The 13983-nt window shown below is 35.7% G+C and overlaps 3 protein-coding genes across 4 annotated transcripts in view; 1 reads left to right on the top strand and 2 right to left on the bottom strand.

The window, feature by feature from the left end:
- LOC116845561 (mRNA-capping enzyme) overlaps positions 1-2638 on the bottom strand; it is a 5028-nt gene extending 2390 nt beyond the window's left edge. The window contains exons 1-3 of the mRNA XM_032818346.1: positions 1555-2638; positions 1317-1452; positions 287-1046 (exon numbers count right to left, since the gene is read on the bottom strand). Coding sequence (XP_032674237.1) covers positions 287-1046; positions 1317-1452; positions 1555-2474 — 1816 coding nt within the window. The 5' untranslated portion in view covers positions 2475-2638. The remainder of the gene's footprint in view (positions 1-286; positions 1047-1316; positions 1453-1554) is intronic.
- A 72-nt stretch (positions 2639-2710) lies between these two features.
- LOC116845558 (transducin beta-like protein 2) lies at positions 2711-7154 on the bottom strand. The gene is made up of 4 exons (XM_032818344.1): positions 6439-7154; positions 5283-5525; positions 4276-4384; positions 2711-2908 (listed from the first exon to the last, which is right to left on the bottom strand). The coding sequence occupies exons 1-4, from the start codon at positions 6590-6592 to the stop codon at positions 2866-2868; spliced, it is 549 nt and encodes a 182-aa protein (XP_032674235.1). The 5' UTR covers positions 6593-7154; the 3' UTR covers positions 2711-2865.
- Positions 7155-9533: 2379 nt separating this feature from the next.
- On the top strand, positions 9534-12829 carry LOC116845590 (pelle-like serine/threonine-protein kinase pik-1). 2 transcript variants are annotated; one of them, XM_032818433.1, is made up of 4 exons: positions 9534-10075; positions 10576-11196; positions 11454-11914; positions 12271-12829. In XM_032818433.1, exons 1-4 carry the CDS (start codon positions 9970-9972, stop codon positions 12610-12612), a joined length of 1530 nt encoding a protein of 509 aa, XP_032674324.1. In that variant the 5' UTR covers positions 9534-9969; the 3' UTR covers positions 12613-12829. The 2 variants fall into 2 exon arrangements, with proteins under 2 accessions (XP_032674324.1, XP_032674325.1); XM_032818434.1 differs by lacking the exon at positions 9534-10075 and adding an exon at positions 10115-10309.
- The last annotated feature ends 1154 nt before the right edge of the window (positions 12830-13983 follow it).

Below are 13983 nucleotides of genomic sequence, written 5' to 3'. Positions count from 1 at the left end.
TATATATATATATATATATATATATATATATATATATATATAAATTACATATATATGTAGATATATATATATATATTAATAAATATATATCATTGTTAACGTTCTCTGTTTTCCGAGACTACGATTGTCTCGGATAACTAATTAAAAATATAAGAATTGTAATGTGAACGTGTGTGTGTATGTCGTGTATAAACGCGCGTACGCGCGCTGTGTACGTAGTTAAATACATGATTCCATTAACATAAACTCCTAACGTATTTATTATTAACCTACATCTTTTATACACTATCTTTCATATATCTAGGTCTTTTGCTAGGTGGTCGCATAAGATCTGAATCAGTGGTTCCTACACACACTGTGTCTTCTCGCCCGAATCTACGTTTCTCAATAAAATCCAGAAGTCTTTCTTTCGTGGCGGGTTTAAAGATACTTTTACACACGGAGTCGGCAGTACTGAGCGAATTAGGGAACGACTTGTCCGTTCTTTGACGCATATAGACCCATTGACCGTTTTCGAGTTTACACTCGACAATTGTGTTGTCCAAATCCTTAATCTGCTTGGTAATCTTGATGAAGCCGTACGGCATTTTCTGCCCTCCTACGTAAAGATGACCGACTTTACGCGGCAAAATACCTTCACCTGTCTCCGTCACGATCTTCAATCGAAAGTCTACGGAGTTTAGTGACACCGGCTTCCATTTTAGAAGCTCCGGTGATGGACCTGTACAATATTTCTCTCCGGCCGGTTGGAATATCAAGCCGTCTGGCTCGTGCGACAACTGACTGGCAAATTTTTCGCCCAATAGATTCTTACTCTGTGTTACGTCCCAGAAATACTTGAGACGCACTGAAAAGGGTTCCCGTTCCTTCAACAATCGTCCCTCCTTCATAGCTCTTAATCTGCCGGCAATTATTTGCTTTTCTATAATGCAATAACGATCAGGATGGAATGATAATTTGCTGACATCCTGGCCGTCGTACATGACGACATCGTATACTAAATATCTGGGAATATTTTTGTCTCCGTCTTTGTCAATCACCATTTCCTACAAGATGACAAATATACGAAGATTGATTTAAAAATTTCCTAAATTCTTTATAAAATACAGAATGCTTAAAAAAATGTTAATATTTATACGAAAAAAATGTTACTATTATAAGTGTGCTTCAAAAAGATGTTAACACTTATATGGAAGTAACTTCTTCTTTATATAAGCGTTGACATTTTTCTTCAGCAAATTCTCCATACAAGCATTAACATTTCTTCAAAGCATCCTGTATATAGTTTTGAAATTTGTCACGATTCTGATCCTTACACCATCCAATAAAGTATCTTTTAGGCATCTAGTTATATCTCGCACATGTGGAAATGTCAACCCTGTTACTTGAAAGACACTGTTGTCTCTATCTACGAAGTATACATCCCTGTCTCCTTGTATCAACATCATGTATCTATAAACATAATGGTTGTTATTGACAAGTATACAAATCATATATAGAGAATTATATATCGAGAATTGGTTTCCAGAGATCTCTGAATATATATCCTCTTACCTAGTGCCATCTGCCTTCCATGATACTCGATATGGTTTATTGTGCAATAACATAATATTGTCAAGGTCCATGGTAACTGGCTGACAACCAGGAAATCCACCAGACTTCCAACCACAAATCTCCTGGACTCGCTTCTGAACTCCCGAGAATATCATTTTATCCAAGATAGGTGTAACACCAGGTACACCAGCCATGAACACAGGATTTTTGTTGTTAAACTCACGCTTCCCTTTTCTCCTGCTATGTGCTTCTAACTCAGGATTCTCGACTCCCGTGCCCGTGCCGTTGTCTGTGTCCTCGACGTTGGAATCGTCATATTCCAAACACCATGTAGGTCTGGCAGGTGGTGGTGGAGCATCTTCTACATCGTCGTACCTTCTGTACAGCTCTTGTATGTAGTCACTTTTGTATATACCAGGAGGTCGCGCGATCGCGAATTCTGCTAGACCTGCGTCGACGCTGGTACCATCGGTTTCTACCATATAACTAATGACGAGAAAACCAGTCCTGTTGAAGCCATGCGTGCAGTGCACACCGACGATTTCCAGAGGATTGTGCGCAATGAAGTTCCGGCAGACCTGCACGAAGGTGCGAGTCTGCTCTTCCGACGGTGTCTCGCCGTGTCCCCTGCATTGCAGTTTCAAATATTTACAGCCGTAATTTTCTATGCATTTTCGATCGTAAAATCTCGACGTGTTAGTCAGGTCTATCCACAAGCCTAACTTCAGCTTCTGACTCTTCAGATATGCAAATAACATATCAATAGTGAAACGACACTCCTCGGGAACTTGGCTGTCATAGGTCGATGAGAGGGGTGTCTTAAAGGCCAGGAACTTGTTTTGTATCAGTTTCATAGCTTTACGGGGACAATGAAGCCAACGTGGTGGTACACCCCCTCTACTATCGTTGCTGCCTGACATCCTTGTAGTTTGATTGACGTATTAAAGACACAGGAGCACGAAATAATCACGCGATTAAAAAATCTTTCGTGATATACGAATCAGCATGTCCAGCTGTTATACTAATCAACAACAGCGTTTACTGTTACTGTTGTATATGGCGAATGGCTGTCTTCAAGCTTAAACCATATGCTGCTAGTCCGTTTGCTTCAAAGTATGATCGCTATTACGACTATGACACTATAGTGTGGTACTTATGAGCTAGGCTTAAGAGTTATGGAGAGAAGAGTACATATTCCCTAGATATCACTAGTCAATTCTTGATGAATTGATGGGTTACTGCTAAACTAGAATTAATATCTTTGTGCTGAAAGCTAAATCTTCGATTAGAAAATATGGAGGAATTTCTTGATTATAAAATTTTAAACAAAGTTTGTTCGGAGATGAGTAGGCAGCTGAAAAACAGATACTCTATGGTCGGTATTCATAGTTAGCTCTTATATTTAGGCCTGTTCTTTGTAGCTGCATTGTTGAACTGGTGCAATATATTGAAGTGAGACAAATATACGTTTTCTCATTTTAACTTATTGCACTAGTTTAGCAGTGCAGCTACAAAGAACAGCTCTTAAAAATGTCTTAAGTTTATTTTCAGATGATGTACAGAGCATTTCATTGGCTACAGAATATCAAAAGATAAATTTAAGGCCAGTATTCATAGTCCGATCTTATATTTAAGTTCATCTTAAGTACTGTTTTAAGATGTCATGAACCAATCACAGAGCTGTATTCGCATCTTAAGATATTACTTAAAACAGTCTTAAAATAAGATTCGACTGTGAATACCGGCCTAAAATGGTTTCAATATAAGACACGACTATAAATACCGGTCTATGACTAATATTCATAGTCAGATCTTATATCAAGAGTACCTTAAGTTTATTTTCAGGTAATTTACGGATCATTTCATTGGCTACGGAGTATCTGAAAATGAACTTAAGACAGTCTTAAATATAAAGCCAGCGGCACACGATGCTTGTTTCGTGCTGGATGGAAATACTCTATTCTGGTTGGTCCATCTTCAGAAATGCACCAATCAGAACAGAGTATTTCCATCCAACAAGCAATCCAGCATGAAAATAAGTATCATGTGCCGCTGGCTTAAAGGGACGTCTACATTGAAAGTAAACAGTAAGAAGTAGGAAGTAAGAATAAGAAATTGACCAATCATAGGGTGCGTTCAGAAGACACAACTGTTGCACAACGGTTGAATAATTAGTCAACGTAATTGGTCTAAAGTTAGAGATCTAACAGTAAGGACCAATAATCACTGACCGCTCACTGATCAGCTATGTTTTCTGAACGCAGCCATAGTTAATTATTCTTCTCACATTCGACTGTGGTTGGTCAATTTCTTACTCTTACTTCCTACTTCTTGCTATTTACTTCCAATGTAGACGTCCCTTAAGACTTGACTATGGGCGCATTCCACTTAACGTTCGCAACGACGCAAGCGTCATTCTATCTTTGTTGCTCATTAGCTTGGTTTATATCGTGCACTTGATATGCGTACTAAATAGTAACTTTCTATTAGATAATCTTAATATCGACAATGCATATCAACAGCGACGCATTCAATCAATACAATACGTTTTGTTGATAAGTATTATACCAGCTTAATATACCGTTATTTATATATATCATCGATATTAAGATTATTTAATAGAAAGTTACTATTTAGTACGCGTATCAAGTGCACGATGTAAACTAGGGTATTAGGTGTTAAACAATGCTCGCGTCGTTGCAAGAGTTAAGTGGAACGTACCCGATGAATACCGGTCTATGTCCTGTACAGTCAGCGCCAAAACGGTTTAAGCCAGCGGCACTGGTTTTCGTCAACGTCATTGGTCCGATTGCAATCCTCGATCCATAATCTGATATGGGCATAAAGCACATTTAATTATCTGATTGATCTGATTGCAATCTTTAATTCATATTTTAACACGGACATTAACTAGAACATCTTTCCATGCCAAGCACTCCAAATATTTCAGAAAATATGATCCGCATCTGGCCCAATGAGAAAATTTGTTTTCTAATGGGAGAATGCTTCTATTGGACAAGACCAAAATTACAAAGTTTGTATACTGATATTCACTGTCAGTACTGAAAATCTGTAATTTATGTTACATATATTGTACATTTCTATAGGTTGTTACATATACTATAGATTTTTAGCATAGATTGGCAGTGGATATCGAAAGATAACGAAAGGTAACGAAGATTATAAAATGCAACTATTGTGCCTCGAAGTGCACTTGTGCTTTTCAGGATTATAAAAATATCAAATTTCTCTCAAATTAATTATTGATTTGAATAAGTTTTAACTAACTGACGATTGATTCGAACAAAATCGATCGAAAAATGTTTAACGATTGACTTCAACGAATTAAATTAAAGATGGCTTTCAATTGAATACATTGAAAACGATCGTTAATCGGTCTTCTATTGAATTTGTTAAAATCAATTGTCGATTAAACAATTTCCAATTAAATGGACTTATAGTACTCGTCAATTAAACAAAAATTAATTTTAAAAAGTGATTAATTAGCAACCTGGTGCTCTTTTGGTGAATATCGCGAGAATGAGATGAGGCATTTGAGAACACAAGTGTTGACGGATATGACAATGTATAATTGTGCTAGAGTTGTGTCACAATGGACTATCGAGATATATATTATCCCGGGTCGTTGGCGTCCAGTATTCTTTTCCCCTTTTTTTTTAGCTTCTCTTGTTCGCTCTTTTTTCTTTCCTTTTTTCAAATATACGTACCTTCAGCAGAGCTCGCGAGGTATTTGCCGTTTTGAGACAAATCCATATCGAGGATGAGGCCAGTGTGCCCTTTCAACGCACCAATCAGCCATGAGTTTTGAAACATTTGCTGCGCTTCCCGCCGTTTTTGGCTTTTCGCACGTTGCTTGCCCGTTGTGTTGTTGCCGGCAGGGGCTGATTGCTGATCGGCGCTTGGTGGTTGCGTCTCGAACTGGTTTTTAAGGCTAGCCGTCTCTGTCGCATCTATACGTGCAATAAAGAAAATACGGTAGGGTAGTAGGGGAAGTTTTGAGGTGCGCGCGTCGATGCGACCGCGTGACTGACGACACGTGCAAGCTCTCGAAGAGCGTTGTAATTAGCACGTGCGGAAATCTAAATCGTACGTTTTTTTTTTTTTTTTTCAACGAATGTCATACCGCCGAAACAAGTGAATTTTCCAAACGACCTAACGAAGTAGTATCTCTGTCACGAAATGCTAGACTTGTCTGAGAATATCTTGGCGAGGCGCGTGTTTGCATCCACGAAATGCACGATGAATTTGTGCGGTCCCGTTCGTATGACTTTCGGAATAATTTCAGACTGAGAAGACAGTCGTCGTGAAGCATCGTGTCCAACGTACCGTACATAAAACATTTCTCAATAGGAATGAGACCTGAGCGCAAAGATTGTCGTAAGTGTTGGCGCTGGAAGTCAACGCACAAAGACCCACGTAAACGCAGGTGATGCGATGGATATGGCTTGCATTAACGTTAATCCGTGTGCGTTGAACTCCGACGCCGACAATTGTCGCAAGATGCGACGTGTGTGCATCTTTTTCGACCAGCTAAAGAGGAGCGAAACAGGATACGGACCTGAACACATAGACTGTCGTTTTCGGCAAAGTCGTAAACACAAGTCTGTGTCGGAAGCCAACGCATAAGGATTGATGTTGATTCTTGCGCGTTTACTTCCCCAACACCGACTTGCATTTACGATTGTTGGAAACGATTACGACAATCTTTGTGCTCAGGCCCTACGCGCCGGAACGCAGCTGCGCGCACGTGACATTTGACAGCTGACGACGTGGACATTTCACAGCTGAGATCTCACGTCGCAGTGGATAGTCGTGCGCTTGATGTTGCCGGCATGAGACGCGGACAAGAGAGAACATGCGTACCTCTCTCTTTCGACCGGTTGTGAAGCTTGCGGGTCACTCGGCCGATGATGTAGCCGATCACGAGGGTGACCGTGGCGGCGAGCATCAGCGAGCCCAACAGCGACGTGTAATCGACCCCGTCCGCTGTGTTGTTCGGTATCGTCATGTCCTCCATCGTCGTAGCGTAAAAACACCGGTCACTTGCCGCTTGACACAAAATGCATCCGACTACGCGCGGCTCGTAACACACACACACACACACACAACTTCCTGACTAGCACCACTCGTGAACGAAAAAGCCGCGAAAAATCCTGATGAAACGTCCGACACCACGAGACGTTTCGCGTGACGATCACTGGTAGAGAACGAAAGTGTACACGTGCATCCGGATGTGCAAGAGTTATGCGTTTCGAAGAACCACCGCGATTATATCTTGTTTATCAAGCGACGAGATAACGCGACGCTAAAACGCGACGCGTCCACGTCGCCCACCGCAGATTGTACGCGTGGGATATCTCGTGAATTGTACGTGTCCCGAAACTCATCAAGGATATTACACTGCAACCGTTCCGTCGATCTGCAGGACGTTCCTTTTAGGAATCGTCTACAATGCAGTCGTAGTTACGTTTTAAAGTCCGTTTTGTTGAATTCGTTAATGAAACTTTTTATTTTTCACAAGTTTACGCTAAGGAAATAGATGCACAGACAATCGATTCACAGACTAGAGTTATGGCCGGTATTCATAGTCGAATCTTATTTCAAGACCGTCTTAAGTAATATCTTAAGATGCGAATACGGCTCTATGATTAGTTCATGACGGGAGCGGTGCACTTGGACACGTGCATTTGGACACAGCCAATCACAGCACCGTGTGATTAGAGACATTTATAGGGTCCCTTGGAACAGCGACTTGTGATTGGACTGTGTCTAATTGCCCCGTGTCCAACTGATATACACCCGTTCATGACATCTTAAGACAATACTTACGATGATCTTAAATATAAGATCTGACTATGAATTCTGCCCTATTGGCTCCTGCACATAGGACGCGGTAATGCTTGCTGCGCGGCGGAAGTCCGCGCGACAGCCAATCAATATGTTGTTTTTCCGTAAGAGCTAGAAAGTTATTCGTGAACTTCCGCTGCGTGGAAAGTATTACCGCGTCCTGTGTGCAGGAGCCATATGACTTTGAAACGTTACTACAATCGCGTTTGACCCTTTAGTTGAAACATCTGTATTAAGCGAAAAAAATAAAATTTATAAAATGAAGATTTTCAGCACAAATCACGCGTTTATCATTTGTTTTTTAAGTGTAACTTCCCTTTTTTCGTTCACGTGACTTTCATAAAATTTAAGTCCCGATCTACAATAGGTGTAGTAAGCTTTAAGCTTTAAGAAATTGACCATTATAGTCGAATTATAGAAGAATAATCTATTATAATTGGTCAATTTCTTACTGGTTAAAGCTTAGTACATCTATTGTAGATCGGGACTAACGAGCTGTAACTTTAGCGAAACTAATAGCATGTTTGACTGGCTCTGAGTTAACCCACTCTGGGTTATTCAGTCTACGTTTATTGGTCGAACAAGTACAAAGTAAGCTTTATAATTGGCTAGTAGAGACTTATGACGTCATTAATCGCTCTCGGAGCGATTAACCTAGGGCCAGTCGAACACGCTATAAAGATAATGGTCCGTATTCTGAATTCCCTTTTAATGATAAATGAGCCTCTAAAAGAGGTTTAGGAGCCATCTGATTGGCTGAGAAGCTATATTTAAGGTACCTTTATCGATAAAAGAAGATTCAGAATATGGGCCTATGAGATAGTTATGGAAAATGAGATGAAGTTATGAAGTTATGAGATAGTTATGAAGAATTTCATAACTTCGAATGTGTAACTTTTAAATATATTTTCGTCAAAATTTACTTACTTTTAATGGTAATGCATAAATAGAAATTAAGATTCGTCAAATATCAAAATTTTTTATGATATTAGTCAAATTGCATCAACGAAAATTCACATCATACACATAAAGTTTAAATGAAAATGATGTTTCGGCTTTGATCGCAAAAGATGAATAAATAATAACGGATCTAATTCTTATAATATTTGCCCGTATAATTCTTAGGCCGGTATTTATAGTCAGATCTTATATTTAAGATCAATTTAAGTACTGTCTTAAGATGTCATGAACCAATCACAGAGCCGTATTCACATCTTAAGACATTACTTAAGACAATCTTGAAATAAGATTCGACTATGAATACCGGCCTTAGACCCGTTATTTTTATTAATTTCAAAATTTCCACTACGAATCGCCACTGTTCTTGACGAAAAATCGAAGTTGTGGTACAATAATAATCAGCCCGACGTTTTATTTTTTAGTAGTACGATTAAATGGCAAGTGAGTCATGTTTACTTTATTCCTTTTTCTCGCATACGATATTTCTATGAAAAGTTATAGTTTATTACGTATACCATAGCTTTTTATCGGCAAAATAATGAAAATAGATTTATTCGTGTTACTTGCACTTTTAACATTTTTACACCCAACGCCCATTGTAGTACACTAGCCTCTCTTTAGAAGAAGAGCTCTCTCATTGGATTTCGCTCATCGTATTATAAAAAAATGCAAAATATACGTTTAAAAAATGAAACCTTGTAAATTTTCTATTTATTAACGAACATTCATGACTGTTTCATTTGTTCTCTATGAACATAAAGTTGTAAAATACTTTTCAAATAATTCTATTATCATTTTTTGCAAAGTTGAAACTTATTAAATTTTGTCTATTTCTCGATAAGACAGAAATGGTTAATATCACTTGTTAAAAAAAAAAACATTTTATTACATATTCTTTTCATTATAATTTACTTAGAATAAACATATTATAAATAAGAAGCAACTTACTGATCAACAGAACGGTTGCAATACAATTTTACTTATTTTTCGTGATCGTAAGAAATAATGGGTGTGTCAGGAGACACAACGGTTACACAATGGTTGAGTAATTAGTCAATGTAATTGGTCTAAAGGCTCGTCTACAATTTCTGTAAGAATATGGCTGTAAGGCTGTAAAACGCGAAATAAATTATTTTCATTCGCTGACAGCTCACGTTACAGCCATATTCTTACAGCTATTGTAGAATGGCTTTAAAGTTAGGAATCTAACAATAAGGACTAATAACCACTAACCGCTCACTGATCAGCTGTTTTCTGAACGCAGCCAATATTGTATTTAGGAAAAGAATAGTTGTAGTTGATGTTATTTTTACTAAGAAAAAGAGAAACTTCATTTTTCGTAGGCATCATGTCTAAATATTCGTACAGTATGACAATACAACATGCTTGACAAGTTGATAATTGTTTAGTAAACGTCCAAGAGTGCATAAATTTTCAAGATATAAAACGTAGCTTAGGTTATTTTGGAATATTGCTTCGCATCCCCATACATATCGTGAACGCTGAAGTGAAAGTACAATAATTTAATGATATAACAGATGCAGGCTACTTGACTTCTTGCATTCGACGACTATATTCTTAATAGCAATGAATTCGTCGGAAGGCAACAAGTACATTTACCATTTGCCGTTTTTAGAACGATCGGAGCTTTGCAAAATATTGAACCAAAATGACAAGTGGGAAGAACTAGCTGGTAAGTTATTGGGAAATTCTACAATATATGAAGCGCATACATGTTAACTATTAACCTATTCGTTCACTTCTTTCGAGTCTGTTTACAATCAATAATTATACAGTTCAGAGTTTTCCGATTTGGCTTAAACTCACCAATATTGTGTACTTTCACGCGTAGAAATCGAATATAAAAATTAAAATCACCGCACTATCCCACAAGACGAAATATTGTTAAAGTTAACGAGTATGACAGGTAATGAAACTTGTCATAGCGACGAAGGCTCGTATTCTGAGTTCTCTTTTAACGATAAATGAGTCTCTAAAAGTGACTCATAGCCAATCAGAAAGCTTATAAGCCACTTTTAGAAGCTCATTTATCGTTAAAAGAGAATTCAGAATACAGGCTAAAATGTAGCTACATCAATATACTCCATGGCCATATGCACATGTAAAAAGTCAAAAAGTACTTAATTAGATTAATTCTTAATTAAATTCTTTGTAACATTATAACATTGGCAGGTACTTGGATGAAGTACGATGTCTTGACAATACAGAACCTACGAAGAGAAAAGAATCCTACTGATGAACTTCTGACACTATGGGGTCACTACAATCATACTATAACGGAACTGTTTGTTCTACTGGCCAGAATGCAGCACTATCAATCAATGGTTCCTCTTTTGCCTTTTGTGGATCAAAAATTTCATCAGCTTTTGCACAATGGAGAGGGTAATTTGCAGAGAATGCTGCGGAAACAGCAGACCAACAGGAACACGAAAGATTTAAAGATTGGAGCACAGAATTTTAACGAATACGCCCAGCCACAGCCAAACATTCCAAAAGTTGTCGCTAATGAAAAGGAGCATTGTAAAATATTAAATCAACCAATGGCGCAGTTGGCTATCAATCGCAGCGACTCTAATAATTTGCTTGTGGCTTCACCGGTGGTAGCAGCAGCTCGTGCTTTTTCACCGTCTCGACAGAATACTGGCAGTAATGACAAGAAGATGAATGAGTCACCATTACCAAAAACAGAAGCCACTCTGCCTCGTGTGACTTATAGTGAATTAGGTATTGCCACAAATGGATGGAACAAGTATAATATATTAGGCAAAGGCGGATTTGGAACAGTGTATAGAGGTATGCATTTCTATAAACACATATGGATTGCTAAATCAGAATCATGTAGATAGACGAATAGCTTTCAAAGTCTTATTTTCTCTTACTTTAGTTGAATACTATTAGAGTCTATGTATTTACATATTTCATATAGATAGTTTAACTTTGTAGAGACATTTATTATATATATTGATAGCATCTATAATTGATAGCACCTATAAAACAGTTTGTCATAGAATGTTACTAAAACAAACATTCTTTAACTATTTCTATTGTAGGTACTTGGAAAAACACTGATGTGGCAATAAAGAGGATCGAACGGAAAGGACGGAATGGTTCCGAAAGAGAAAGAGAGGGTTACATGGTGCAGCTGCAACAATCTCTCATAGAAATAAAAATTTTAGATTCTCGTGCTCATGAAAACATCTTACCTTTATACGCATATAGTTTCGGCGGCGACGCGCCGTGCTTGGTCTACCAGTTGATGAGAAACGGATCTTTGGAGGATAGACTACTAGTAAGAGAGAAGACCAAACCGCTTACATGGATACAGAGGCATGAGATCGCCAAAGGTACAGCGCGTGGATTGCAATACTTACACACCATCGGTGAGAAACCTTTGATTCACGGTGACATTAAAAGCGCTAATATTTTGTTGGACAAAAATTTTGAACCAAAGATTGGTGATTTTGGCTTGGCACGAGAGGGTCCTGAGAACGATAGCGACAGCGATATGCAGGTAAGTAATTACAACTAACTTTGATGTGAACAATATTATTATTATTATGTATATGTATATGTATTATTACAATATTATTATGTAACGTATAAATTGTTAAAAAGTCACAATTTATGTTAAGAAGTTATATAATATATTTTCCATTTCTGTATCTTCTCTTTATTTTAACTTTACCGCTGAATGTAGATATATACATTGTTAATGGCAATATATATCGAATGTGTAATTCTCTTATTAATATTTTTATTAATATAAAATATAATTTATATAATATATAAATTATATAATATAATAATTATAATAAATTAAATTAAAATTATATAATATAATAATATAATAATTGTTATTTTTTTTAGGTCAGCAGAATCAATGGGACACGACCGTATTTACCCGAAGATTTTTTATTTGATAAGAAGTTATCAACGAAAATAGACACATATAGCTATGGAATAGTGTTATTCGAAATAGCGACGGGTCTTCGGGCTTATGATGATTCGCGTCCTGAGAACAAATATCTACGAGATTTCATTTTCTCTTGGGAAGACAAAGATCTTTCTCTTCTAATAGATAAAAAAGCCGGTGGAAAGGATAGTCAGGTTTATGGAAATTTAATAGTATTAGGAAAATGGTGTGCTCAGCGATACGCACAAGATCGACCGGAAATGGAACTTGTTTTCCGAAAATTGAATGATTTATAAGTTTTCACAATCATATGGTGCATCACGTCTCTTTGAAAGGATTGACTATATACAACTTCCAAGTTTGAATTACAATTGCGGGATCAGATAAGAGGAGCATTGAAGCATGTAATATATTAAGCCACAAGTGCAATTAATTGAAAAAGAAACAAATTTTGTAATATATAATATGTATGTATATATACTAAAATATACTAAAAGAAAATATTAAAAGAGAATAACACATTTATTTTTCTTATATTGTCATCATATTTGTAAATTGTTTTATTAACAGATTTATCCACCAAATTTTATATAATGTTCTAAAATTAAATACATAAAGCAATATTAGGTAATAATTATGAACTTAATTATCAACGATAAAATTGTTTTTACTTTTCTTAATTGTATTTGTCTATTTAGAAAAGTCAAATAAATCAACAACAAAAGAATTTTATACAAAAGAAATATATTTTCATTTCTCTATTTCCATCGTGATACTATATACCATTTATAAAAATTTATTACTATGATGTTTTGTACACTTAAAAAACAATAAACTAAACGTCAAAGTATAAAAATAATTATGTAATAATATCCTCTTATTATATTTTAAATCTATAAAAATGTACATACATTTATTTTCACTTTATATTTATTTTATTTATATTTACTTTCACTTTATATTTGTTTTATTTATATTTTATGATAAACATACTTATATTAATTATGTTAAAAATAAAGTGGAAATAAATATATATAAAGTATATATAAATATATACTTTAAAAATCAGTAATCTCTTCGGTAATCCGAACGATCGCACGACGAAATATTGCGTAGTCGTTGGCACTTGCAAAGAAAAGAATGTAGGCATTGTATATGTGATTATAAGTTACATAAGTTACATAAACATGTGTATCCGCTCTGGTTGCATTTTCAAGATATTTTCTAGTGTTAAAAATGATATATTTTAAATTTGACAACTTAGAAAACGTAGATAAATTCTTGAATATTCTTATTCAGAAAAATGTGATCTTCCATTTAATTTTATATCTTTATTCGATATAAAAAGATTTTCTCTCAAAGTTTTATGATAAACATACTTATATTAATTATGTTAAAAATAAAATGAAAATAAATATATATAAAGTATATATTTATATATACTTATATATACTAAGTTTTATGATAAACATACTTATATTAATTATGTTAAAAATAAAATGAAAATAAATATATATAAAGTATATATTTATATATACTTATATATATTTATATATACTTAAATATATTTATATATACTAAGTATATATTTATATATACTTTATATATATTTATTTTCATTTTATTTTTAACATAATTAATATAAGTATGTTTATCATAAAACTTAG

Source organism: Odontomachus brunneus, unplaced genomic scaffold (genome assembly GCF_010583005.1).
Source record: "Odontomachus brunneus isolate Ranch 3 - 2012 unplaced genomic scaffold, Obru_v1 Obru_scaffold_053, whole genome shotgun sequence".
Classification (NCBI taxonomy): Eukaryota; Metazoa; Arthropoda; class Insecta; order Hymenoptera; family Formicidae; genus Odontomachus; species Odontomachus brunneus.
Note: the sequence above shows the minus strand (reverse complement) of the source record. Positions and strands in the feature narration are given on the sequence as shown.